This window comes from Myripristis murdjan, chromosome 4 (genome assembly GCF_902150065.1).
Source record: "Myripristis murdjan chromosome 4, fMyrMur1.1, whole genome shotgun sequence".
Lineage (NCBI taxonomy): Eukaryota > Metazoa > Chordata > Actinopteri > Holocentriformes > Holocentridae > Myripristis > Myripristis murdjan.
This window is the reverse complement of record NC_043983.1, coordinates 4,239,348-4,251,607: the sequence shown is the minus strand read 5'-3', so window position 1 is coordinate 4,251,607 and position 12,260 is coordinate 4,239,348. Positions and strand designations below refer to the sequence as shown.

Below are 12,260 nucleotides of genomic sequence, written 5' to 3'. Positions count from 1 at the left end.
GTGAAAAACTTTGTTCTCCACTCTCTTAACAACACACAACCCCCCGAGGATTTTCAATTTGGGATCTGTAAAGCTTCTCACTGGTGTTGTTGTCACGGTCCAGGTCATTGTCCTCGGTGCCATTCTTGCCCAGGAAGGACTTGATGTCATTATCTTCGTACCAGTTGAATGAAGGGATGCGTTCGCCACCCACCTCCGGGTGCCCGCACATGACCTTGGAAAATGCCCGGAAACTCTCCCTGGGCAACGCCGAGCGATTCTCTGGAGATAGAAGACGAAGTGCCGCACTCATCTCTGTGAAACTAGAGAGGGAGGAGAACTAGAAGAACAGAAAGATGAGAGCAAGGAGGGCACAGAAATGGAGGGAAAAAGAGATGAGGAAGGAAATGCATGAGAAATGGAGGTGTCAATGGAAGAAATGGAAAGTGAAGAAACCGAGAAAGAGAAAAAGTAAAGAGAAAAAAACAACTAAGATGAAATTTTACCAATCATTACTGACAAAGCTAGGAGGAAAAACAACAATATAAGCATGGAAATAGAATATTAAGTATGCACTAAAAACTGTAAACCTAACAAAAATAAAATAATAAAGCAGCATATACAAATAAGAAGAGCTTAAGTTGAATTAAACTGAAGAATGACTTTGAGGTGTAACATGCAATATTTGTAAACTTCAATTTATTATTATAAAATCCTAGCACAAACAAGATCACGGTGAAGACAACCAGTCCCCTCTATCTCACACCAGTAGTGCTGATGGTGGTCGTGCTCCTCCAAATTTAGTCCAGCAAGACCAGACATCATTTTCTTTGAACGTTCTCTCAAACAACTACTATGGAGACTTTAAGGTTGAGAAGTGGTTGTGGATGCCTGTGAAATCCACAGCCACAGCCACTGCTGACCTGCTGTCCCTCAAGAACATGCCTGCTTGAGAAATAAACCTCCATTAGTCCATGTAGTCACTACATTTGGAGTAGAAGCAAATCTGTTTTGTGTAAAGGATAGCACAACAATGCTATGGCCAAAGAGTTAATGGCGGTTCCGTTTGAAGTTTTAAAGCCATTTCTGCAACATCTGATTGTACCAACTCATGTTTAAAAGACCATACCAGTGATTTTGAGTGTTTGAAAATGATTTGAAACAATTTTCAAATTAAAATTTTTGGTTGAAACACCCAGCTTATGATTTTGTGGCTAACAAAATGGCCACTATTCATAAACCACAGAACACAAACGTTTCCCTGGGGACTATTTTCTGTTCAAGAAGCTGTTTCACTCACTCCAAAGTTTGAAGACTCTGAAAGTTCATTTTCATATCATAGTAGCAGGAATGGAAACCAATGGCTAGATAAAAGGGAGGAAATATGATAGCTCTTAGAGAACAGCGCTCGCTTCCAGCTTTGTGTTGTAAAGTAATCCAGCTGATTTCCCTCCAAATCTGAGCTGGTGAAGAGTCTGACAGAGGCTGACACTGTTCTTGGCAATGGTCCTGTTTGGTTACCATAGCTGTATTAATGTCTCAGTATTAAAGAGGTAATGGTTTAGTGCTGGTAAAATATTCCATGACGCAAAGTTACAAATCCAGTGCGAACTATACACCATCAGGTGATACTGTACAGGTTTTTAAAATAACAGCACAGATAAACACAAAATCACTAATAGTCAGGTATGTGCTCTTACATCGTCCATGAGGACAGCCAGTTCCTGCGACACAGAGGTGACGGCCTGGCTGAGTACTCTGAGGTCTCCAGCGTTGGACATCAGACGTTCCCTCTGGTGGAGAGGAGACAGAGACAGGTTAACTGCTGGAGCTTACTGCATCTTCAGATACACAGACAGCTGTCAGGCTCTTAGCAAACAGACAAAATCTACTGCATCCAACAAGGTTTAAGACTGAGTTAGACTGAGGGCCCTATCAATCACTTGTGGAATAACTTGAGGGTCAGGAAAGGTGGTAGCAATGCAGACTCAGCAGACATCTTGAGTTCCCAGAATATCTTTCATTGCTCTCTATCACATGTGTTAACTCAACCAAAACAACAAAAAATACGCAGAAAATAGCTCACAGCAAATCAAGCAAACAGCCACTTCAATACTGCAGCATAACAGCTCCCAAATCGGATTATTGGTTTAATCTGCTTTGCTGGAGTTTGTTTATGCACTAAAAGTGTTACTTTGTGAGCTGTTTTGCTATAGGAGTGAATGCTGAAACACAAATATGAAATATGGCATATACTGGTAGAAATTGTAACAAGTAAGCTAGGAAGGAGTCTCGTTCCTTCGATCTTGCACCAATGTCACTGATAAAAATTCCAATACCTTCCCTTTAGTTTGCAAATGGTGAATGGCGTGTGGCAATTCCTCCCTGCTTACGATTCCTACCGTGAAGAACTTGGTGAAGTCAAGCTGGGAGAGGAAGAGGCGCTCGGCTTGCTGCAGGGTGTCGGCTGGCACGTCACACAGCTGTGTCTGCAGGTCGGCCATGGCGGCTTCTCCTGCATCCACTGTCAGGAACTGTCCTAACATGCTGGCATTACACACCAACTCCTTCAGCTGCACCCCAGCTGCGGCCACAGAGACCTGGATGGGACGACATCAGGGTGATCGTTCACATTGACAGGAAAGCCCTGGACAGGCTCAGGTATGTGCATTTCTCAGCTGTCAGGGTTTTTTCAGCCACGCCAAGCCCTGCGAGCACATCACCCACCCTCATCCACCTTCACTGACTCCTGGTCAAGTCCCACATCTCCTACAAAATCCTCCTGTTCACCTATTAATCCCTCCTTGCCCTTGCCCCCCAGTACCTATCAGACCTATTCCATCCCTATACTCCTGATATCCAAGAATTAGCAGTCCACAGACACAGGCCTGCTCCCTCCCCCACACCAGCCTGCAGACTTTTGGGGACAGAGCCTTCAGTATGGCAGCCGGCAGCCTTTGGAGCTCTCTGCCAGCAGAGATCCACAATGCTGCTTCTTTGGACACTTCTAAAACAACTCCTGATAACGCACCTGCTCACCAAGGCCTACGGTGTCGAGTCACTTCTACCATACCCGGCAATCCTTGCTATTTTTATTTTCTTAATATTGGCTTTGTCTGTTTCATTTAGGGACCCAAGCATCCTTGAGTATTGGGTATTTTTGCATCTAACAGAAGAGATCAATCAGTGCATTCTGATCAAGAAATCAGTCAAACAGAAGCAAAAGGCCGAAGGCAACAGTGAGCACTTATATTGCATATGTTTAGATTGTTGATTTGTTATGCAGTACGACTCCTCACCTGAAAATTGAGACGGGCTTTCAGCAGCTGGTCCACAGTCGCACGTGACAGGCTGCCATTGGTCAGGAGGAAGGTGGAGAATGTCTCATTGGCTCTCAGGTATTCTCCTACAGGGAGATCTGGGGAGGAAATGCAGACATGAATTACAGTATTACAAATGTGTTACACACTGCTTAGAATGAAGAAAGATGTAATCTCAACGGTTGAAAGAGAGGGAGGCCAAACAGCCAAATTTAGCTAACTGGCAAACTTGAATAGCAATGAAGGAACTATCATGTAACTAAAAATCTAAAGGACAATTACTTCTTTCTTTTTTCAACCTCAATCCACAGCCATTTAGGGTATTAATGTGGGACACAGAGCAGCTTTCAGTTTGTTCTTTCTAGAAGATGAAGCTCGGGAGGTTTGGAGTTGGAAGATGTCAGTTAACATGGGCTCTCTCATACAAAAACCATTGAAAACCTGCTGTCATTCATCCACTTGTTTGTCGGAGGTGGTCATGTAACTGAATCTGTCCTAAGCAAGACAAGACAAAGCAGCCACTCTGCGGTGTTTTCACATCCAGTAAATGGCTACAATCAGCCTGTTACACAACACCTATCAAGGCTGGGTCCTGTTCACCGAGTCCTGACTGCCGCTGCAACTCTTCACTTCAGTCCTCATACATCGGGGAAAAGCCCCTGAACAGGAAATAATTAATCCAAAAAGGTGTTCAAACTGATATATTGGGCTTTCATTGGTCAACCCTTGTTGTCCACCTTGCTGCTGAAAACTGACCATTCACTGACCAAAGTTGCAGAAAATCTGTCTGGAAAGCCTGTAATTCAATTTTAATTTCTTTGTATTTATTAATTTAATTGTTAAATAAAGTCTTTTGTTAGTTAATTCATCACCTAACATAATTTAATTAGTCTGGGTTCCAGTGGAGAGTCTCAGTGTCCCATAATGGCCTGTTTCAGTGGGTTTTCCACCCTTACAAGAATTTCTAAAGGGAAATACTTAAGATTTGAAATTTTCAGAACAAAATCAGTCACATTTAAGTGAGTTAATATCAGCACAAAATACTGGCTGTAGAAAACTTCACTCTGAAAATACTGGTGTGAGTATTGACCTTATGTCACATCCACTGCTGCTCTGAGCTCTGAGTCTGTCCAGGGTGCTGCTGAAGTTGCATGGCAGCATGGCAGCATGGTCCCAGCCTTAAGCCTTAAGCCACCTACCCTGCACCACAGGCTACACTGTAACCTGATGTGCCCCTCCGCAGAAATATAACTACACCTCATGGCAGCACAGACCAAAAGAGCGGTGATTGGTCGGCTTGGTACGACTGTACGACCCATCTTCACAACATTATTAAGACTGTCAGCCTCTTCCTTTCTATTAACAGCTCCCCACTGGTTTAATATTTGGGTTTTCCAGCTAATATAAGCTATACACTCAGTATTGATCTTACCATTGTTTGCTAATAATGTCAGTTTGTGACCTTAAATTTACCACAAGCATTAAGTCAACCAAAAATCAAAACTACCAGTCATAAAATTCAAAATAAAGCCCTCAGTAACAAAATATTACCTTTTCTGCATCTCTTTATATATTGTTTCACTCCATATTTGATGTAACAATTAAAACAAATCTTTTAATATAAATCTTATTCTGTTTACTGACATTTGTTTAGGACTACTTTAAGGAACTATCACCATATTCCCCGTCTGGTTCTGACTAACTGGCTAACACCAGAGAAGGCCACTTGCACAGGCTATGCTGTAGGCTCTGGGAGGTTTCTACGCAGAAGCATAAATCAGCCTTTAGGAGGACATGTGAGAATTCTGCTCTCATTATTCCATTAAGGGTGAGTCTGCAGCTTAATTGCCATCTCTGTTCAGTGTCCAGGTGGCCGAGTCTTAGTGTCACAACATTCCCTGTTGAATCAAGTCAAGCCTGTTACCAGTCGAGCCTCCTTGTTGTGGAGTTTTAGTCAGTTTGTTTTCTTTACTCATTTTTAGTCGGCTGGTATTTTCTTTTATCTCTGGTTCTGGTTTTATTGTCTCACTTGCCATTATTTCCTTTCCTCTAGATTATTGTTGTTATTCCTTTTGTTACCTGGTTTCAAAAGGTGCTTTATGAACAGGATGTATTTACGTACAGTACAAACAGACAAATAATAAATAATTCAGTACATCCTAGAGCAGGCCATGATGAAATACATTTCTTTCTGTTCTCTGGAGCGTTTCACAAGAAATACCAGAAGTAGATGACAAAGGCTGCATCTTGACATGACCTTGTTTAACTTGCACGACAACTTCAGTGACAGGAGGCATGACTCTATTGGGTTTCACTATATCAATAATTCATTTTAACTTTTGGAAATCAACTATATAGAAATACCTTGACATTTTATAATCCAGTCTGGTTTTTGTTCTTTGACAAGGTGCTAGCGAAGCTTGTTATCGTCTGTGTTGCTCATGTTGCTGAAATGAATGGATACTGATTAGACAATGAGTCTGTGGCTTCCAGTACCTCTATTGACTTTAATGATGAATCCTAACAGGTTTGTCAGTAGCTGAATGAAGTGCCAATTTAGGACGTTTTTGCCTACATTGTGACAAATGTACATCAGTGTCAGTGGGTCAAAATGTCAAGGTATCCCTTAAACACCATGCCAGAGGAAATCCAAACAAGCAGCAGTACTTGGCCAGGCTCCAGGTCTCTCTCCAAGCCTCTGGACGCTTTCCAACAGCTCCTGGAAGCCAGAGAAGCTCCGGTTTCCACCATAGGACAGAATAGTCCGGGAGTCCACAAAAAGACGGGACAGTCTGGAGCATTAGAGGGAAAAGGAGAAGGGTTGTTAAGCTGAGGTCACATCACAGGAATGGTCCAGTCTGGTTCAGACTTGCAGTCCAGACTACACACTTGCCATGTGGTTCAAAGGGACGAAGATGGGCAGCACATCAACATAAGAAATCAAACACCAACTGATTCTGTTCAAAACCATGTTCCCATCTATTGGAGTTTTGCTTTCATCCCATTCCATTTGTCTGTTTGTAGCAGCATATCTCTAAAAAATTATGGACGGATTTGCATGAAACTTTATGAAAGGGCTGGTCATGAGGCAATTAGGAACTAATTCATTTTTTACACTGATTAGCCAAATGGGGGCACAGCAGTGGGTGTCATGAACTTTTGGTGAATATCAAACATGTGGAACTGGCCTATGTTGACAACTTCAGTGTTAGCAGAGAATTTCGCTCTACTGAATGATTTCTAGTTGTAAATATAATTCCAACATAGCTGTTCTGTTTTTTTCTTGCTACAGATGACATTTACACTACAAATCTATCCTGAAGTGGCATTGTTACAAGAATAACACCGACACAGAATTTTGTATCAGACTTCTTTCAATAATTTTGTAACTGCATATTTATATAGACTGATCCACAAACATTGCCATTTTATAGCATTCAGCATTCAGCCCATTCACATCTGGCTGACCAATCACATTAAAATACTGTAGCCCAAATCATTAGTTGTACAGCGGTGATTTGATTCAGTGCTTGATTATCAGTTACAATGCATTCACACAGAGCTCCAGTTATACAGTATGCACACACAGCTTGACTTGTCTCAAAAAATAAAATGTCACTTTTTTAGTTAGTTATAATATAAAACTGTATAAAAGTGTGATGGCATATAGACATCCTCGGAGATGTGCAAACACAAAAACATGTTGCCACAGAGCAGGTTTCAGGTAGTTTCAAAATCTTCAACTGAGTCTCATGGAATAAAGGTTTGATAAAGTTAAAAGGTGTGCAAATAAATAGTAGATAATAAATAGTTTGTAGTGTTAGCATTTTTATCAAATGTATGTGACACTGATGACACAGTGTTTTTGGCGACACAAATTTAAAGTGTTGTATGAAACAGGAAAAGCAAAATGCTTTCATACTGCCGACAGTACCAAAGGAGGGTTTCCTTTAGCTCTATTTCAATCCCCACTGCAGTTTTCATCTGATTTTGTTGGACTTTTCTTCTCTGCTACTGAATCTCTGTCTGTTTGCAGCAACTGTGTGTGCATGTTTGTGTGCTCAGGAATATGTGAGGCCACCTCCAGGGGCGAAGTAGAGCACTAGAACTGGGATAAACAGAGTGAAATGAATAGCAGCCAGTTGCTTTTTTTTTTTTTTTAGAAAATCAGCTCTCTAAATTAGTATCATTTCCTCCTGTGCACTAATGAAAATGAGCAGATGCTGGTTAAGAAGATACACATTTCTGAAATCTGGAACCAGACTTTTTTTTTTTAATTCCTGGTTATGCCACCAGTCAATAGTACATAGTAGATCATCTGAAATTTCCATAATTTTAATACCATAATATTTTGAGTCAAATTTAGTGATCATTTTGTAGCATTTAGCTCTACTGACTGCCATATATTCTACTCTGTTTAGCTAGCGCTCAGCACTGCCCCCAATGGCCAAAAGACTGCACTGCACTCTTTTTTCCTGTCTCTCAGCAGCCAATGGCTACGGTTTGGTTTAACTTTTACAAAGAATTTTCTAAACTGTCTGCAGTCTGCCTCTTTGTCTTTGTCTTCCTATAATCAAACAGACTCCAGTCTACCTACATGGAGTTGTCAAAGTTGCCCACTTGCCCTGGCGTCTCCCCTGGAGTGGGGCTGTGGAAGCAGGGGTTGTTGATGTTGCAGATGATGCCCTGGATCCAGGGCAGCGTGCCTGCCGACGGAAGTGCTTTGTTTGGAAAGTGGCCTGCAGGAAGAAAAAACACAAGTGTTGAAACTAATGTGGGTTTTACAGAGAGATTAGGCTGAGATTCAGCACAAAACAATGAGAAGACTGTGAGAGCGAGCTGAAACACAATCTGCTGGGACCAGACTGAAAGGAACAATAATCCTATCATAATCCATACGTGAACAAATGCTCATGTGGTGCGACTGACCTCAAACTCATGGAACATCAATATGCTCACCCTCATGTGCGCTGTGTTCACATACAGCTGTGACTCTACATCATGACTGAACTCTCAGGGAGGTCAAGAACACAAAGACAGACTAAGACATTAAACTGTGTGTGAAATAATATCCTCACCGTCTCTTTATATTTACTCTTTATTTATATTGTCCTTTTTATTGTTTGTTAGTTTTATTTTGTTTTGTTATCTCCGGAAAGTTTACATTTTCTATAAAGCTGGGCTTTTCCACTGCAAGGACCATCTGTGAAGGCCCGAAAGTGCCCCATAAAAAAATCTTAGTTTCATTATTTTTGTAGTCTCGCTTCATTTTTCCCCACTAATTTGGCGGTGGACTCAAGACCCAGCTCTCCTAAACTGAAAAACTTTTTCATTTCTAAGAGGTGAGTTGAGTTGCCCCACAAATATGAAAAATTTCGTTACCCTTTTTCACAGCAGCCACGTTGGCATGAAATAGCAGGTCATCTCAGGTGTTACTAATGACATTAATCAAAGCTCTGTTCCATCCAAGTGTGCCAGAGCCTTTCCTGTGAGCCAGCATTAACAACAGCAGAACCCCCAGTTATGTTAAACGGAACAAATCTTCATTAATGTCATTAGAAACAAGTGTGTTTACTTGCTATTTCATGTCAAAATGGCTGCTGTGACAAAGGGCTATTAAAAGCCAAGTTAAAGCAGAACAGTTGTGAAGCATCAGGCTATTTAACCTCTTTTAACCCTGCTTGTTGACAGATTATATCAGCCTCTGATGCTTTTTTTACTCAGAAGTGTGTTTCTCTCACCTGTGAAACAGCCCTCATGGCAGATTTATTGAAAAGACACACACTGCGCTACAGCACTCACATTGGCTCTGTTTGTAGGGAGGGTGCGAGTGGCGGACAGAGATGAGGATGACAAAGAGGAAGAGCGGCCAGAGGAGCTCGATGACCAGCTGGATCTGCAGGAGAGGAAAATTCATTATTTACACCAGAGACAGTCTATAGAGGGAGCAGGCGCGGCGCGGGGGGTGGACTTTTGGGGCTTAAGCCCTGGATCTTTCTTCAAAAGCTCCGGATCTTTTTTTAGCTTTATGTTTTATTTTTATTATTATTTATTTACCAACATGAATGGAGAATGAACCCAAACTATACATTATGTACACAAGCCCCAATGGCAGAGTGGTTAATGTCTCTGCTTGCCATGCAGGAGACCAGGGGTTTGATTCCCTGCCCAAACAAGTTTATTACCTAATTTTGTTGTTAACCATGACGACAATAAAGTGATTCTTATTATTCTGCCTGTCATTAGCTAGATGAAACACACAGTGGCATTTAGGGTTTCTGTAATTTTTATTTGTTTAAAAAATTTTTTGCCTTTTTTTTTTTTTTTTTTTTTGCCTTTTTTTAATGCCTTGTTCTAACTTTATGGGGAGATATATATACCAATCAGTTCAGATTCAGATTTAAACAAGGATTTGTGCGGTATACTTTGTTTGTCGCCATAGCCTTCCTATGTGCAGTTTGGGCTCATTCTCCATTCATGTTGATAGGCACCTGCACTTACTGATCTGAAATAGATGCCCAAAACACAGACTTGGCCTAAAAGGACTTTGATAGAACTACATGAGTGCTTTCAATTCCAGTGAACCACCCACTAGGACTATTGACCCTAATTAGGCATACACCCTTAATTGATTATACAGTAACTTGAATGCATTATATTTTAAGTCTAAATTTTGCCATTATAAGTCTCTTAAAATTACCCTGAAGCCACTATTTAAGGGGTTGTTTTTCAAAATTTTCTCCCGCGGGAGCATACCCCCAGGCCCCCAACCGGCCCGGGCTTAAGTCCCTGGCACTGCCCCTAACAGGGAGATATTCTACCTCCAGGGGCGACACATAGCGCTAAAACTGGCTAAACAGCCAAATCAGCTGTGGTCAGTAGGACCTTTTCAGAAAATCAGCTCTCTAAATTATAATATTTTTTACTGTGCATGGGTGAAAATGAGAGACATTTCCATGAACTTAGATGAATGAAATCTGGATCCATTAAGGAAAAAATGTTTGATGACTTATGTCACCAGCCAAAAGCACATAGCCTCAATGCTAGTGCAAATCCGCTGAAATACATGTGTCTTAATTATTATCTCAATAATTATGCCATTTCTGCCTCAGAAGGCAATGACTGTGGTTTGTCTTTGTCTCTCTGCAAGCTTTGGTTGTACCTTGTTTCTCCTGCGGTATGTGATGTTCTTCCAGAGCAGGAGCAGCAGCTGTCTGAAAACCGCCATCGCTTGCAGCAGGAGCTACCTAGCCATGATGCCACACTGGACAACACAACCATGGAGAGGAGGAGAAAAGCTGATTACTACATTGAAATGTCCAATTTTAACTACCCAACATGTAACTAAAATCTGTTGATTGTTTTGGGGCTGCAAAGTTGAAGCAGCACTGAACAACTTTGCCAACTGGTGGCCAAAAATGGTAGAGAGAGGAAACTGGTTGAAGAATCTGAACTTGAAAACGAACACCAAGAGACCCTGTGAACTGATGTCAGGACAGTGCACACACCAGCTTGGTCACTCAATGATGCTTTGTTCTAAAGAAAACTAAAGTCAAAAAAGAGAAAAGAGCGTTGGAGAGTTGGGGGAACGGAGTGACTCTGTAGCGTCTCACTTAGTGTAACTTTTTCTCAGAGGGAAAGGTGTTTAAACAGTTTAGAAATCAATAATCAATAAATCCATTCTTAAGTATTCGGATGAAAAAGCTGTAATATCTCTGCTTAATCAGATGACCCATTCATGTGGCGTGAAGAAAGTGGTTGAATGGAGTGTCAATAACACACAGAAAACGCAGGAGGCTGTCTTTGGTTTACCTCCTGACTCCTGCAGAGTTCCTGCAGTATTGCGATGCCACATGCTGCAAGAATTTGACCATGACTTTAACATCTACTTTGCTAGCCCAAATGAAAATCAGTTCAAAGATTGTAGGACAACCTCGAGAAACTTCATGAATCAGCCTCCGATAACAAGACACTGTGGCTCTCTAACCCAACCGTGCTCTGAACAGTGAAGACGAACAGCTGCCATCAAACCGGAAATACAGGATTCCACGTTTTAACTGGAACAGACAGAAACACACTTTTGTGTATCAGTCAATGTTGCAGTAATGATAGTAATGATATATAAATGTATGCATTTTTTGTTTCTTGTCCTAATTTCTTTTTTTGTTGTGCTGTTACATATGATGCTGCTGTTGATGCATGAAACAATCTCAGCCCTGGCTGACAATACAGTATAAATCCATCGATCAATAACCATGGTTTTGCAGAATCCTTGGCACTGAAGTGAAATTAAAGACAAGTTTTACTTTGTTCGAACTGTTCACAGACATTAGCATCATAATTAGATATTTTAGAGCGTCTTCATGCACCTCATCAGTTTGCAATACCTACTGTTCCTGTGTGAGCTGTGTGAGGAGCTTTTCTACACTTTTGTTTTTTATCGCATCTGATTGTAACTTTGGAAACTACTGTTTATTTTTCACTAGGTAGGCAGCAGGAAACTGCCCACTGTTCCCCATGCAGAGGACCACCACCTTGATGCTACCACATTCTGATGGCTGAAGACAGACACCGCTGTTTTCTAATGTCTACGCTGTGAGAGAGAGCATGGTGGAGAGAGTTCACAACTCCTGTAGGGGACAGCTTCAACAGGCAGCCTGGGAACTGTTTCTATATTTGTTGTGGCCAAAGGTTTTCTAGCGTGCGCGGTCAGAATTACTGTGATCTGCTCAAGACTGCCAATCCCCTCCTCTTCATCCTGAAATCCTCCTTACACTAACAGGTTTACTGTGTCAGTCTGAGACGTCAACATTAACTTTTGCTCTGTGGAAAGCCTTTGAATGACGGCCCTCTCCCTTCATTCTGCCTCTTCTGCAGCACTGTAGTAAACCATCTGAGAGGATAATGTTTTGTACTGGAGAACAAAGCAGTGGTCAGGCTCATTTTCCCTTGCAAATGCAC

General features: G+C 41.5%; 1 protein-coding gene across 2 annotated transcripts in view; it reads right to left on the bottom strand.

Moving 5' to 3' along the window:
- abca7 (ATP-binding cassette, sub-family A (ABC1), member 7) overlaps window positions 1-12,260 on the bottom strand; it is a 51,067-nt gene that overhangs the window by 38,066 nt on the left and 741 nt on the right. For both annotated transcript variants that reach the window (XM_030049022.1, XM_030049023.1), the window contains exons 2-9: window positions 10,462-10,563; window positions 9,102-9,195; window positions 7,897-8,038; window positions 5,967-6,091; window positions 3,279-3,397; window positions 2,382-2,579; window positions 1,680-1,772; window positions 82-319 (exon numbers count right to left, since the gene is read on the bottom strand). In XM_030049022.1, coding sequence (XP_029904882.1) covers window positions 82-319; window positions 1,680-1,772; window positions 2,382-2,579; window positions 3,279-3,397; window positions 5,967-6,091; window positions 7,897-8,038; window positions 9,102-9,195; window positions 10,462-10,527 — 1,075 coding nt within the window. In that variant the 5' untranslated portion in view covers window positions 10,528-10,563. The remainder of the gene's footprint in view (window positions 1-81; window positions 320-1,679; window positions 1,773-2,381; window positions 2,580-3,278; window positions 3,398-5,966; window positions 6,092-7,896; window positions 8,039-9,101; window positions 9,196-10,461; window positions 10,564-12,260) is intronic.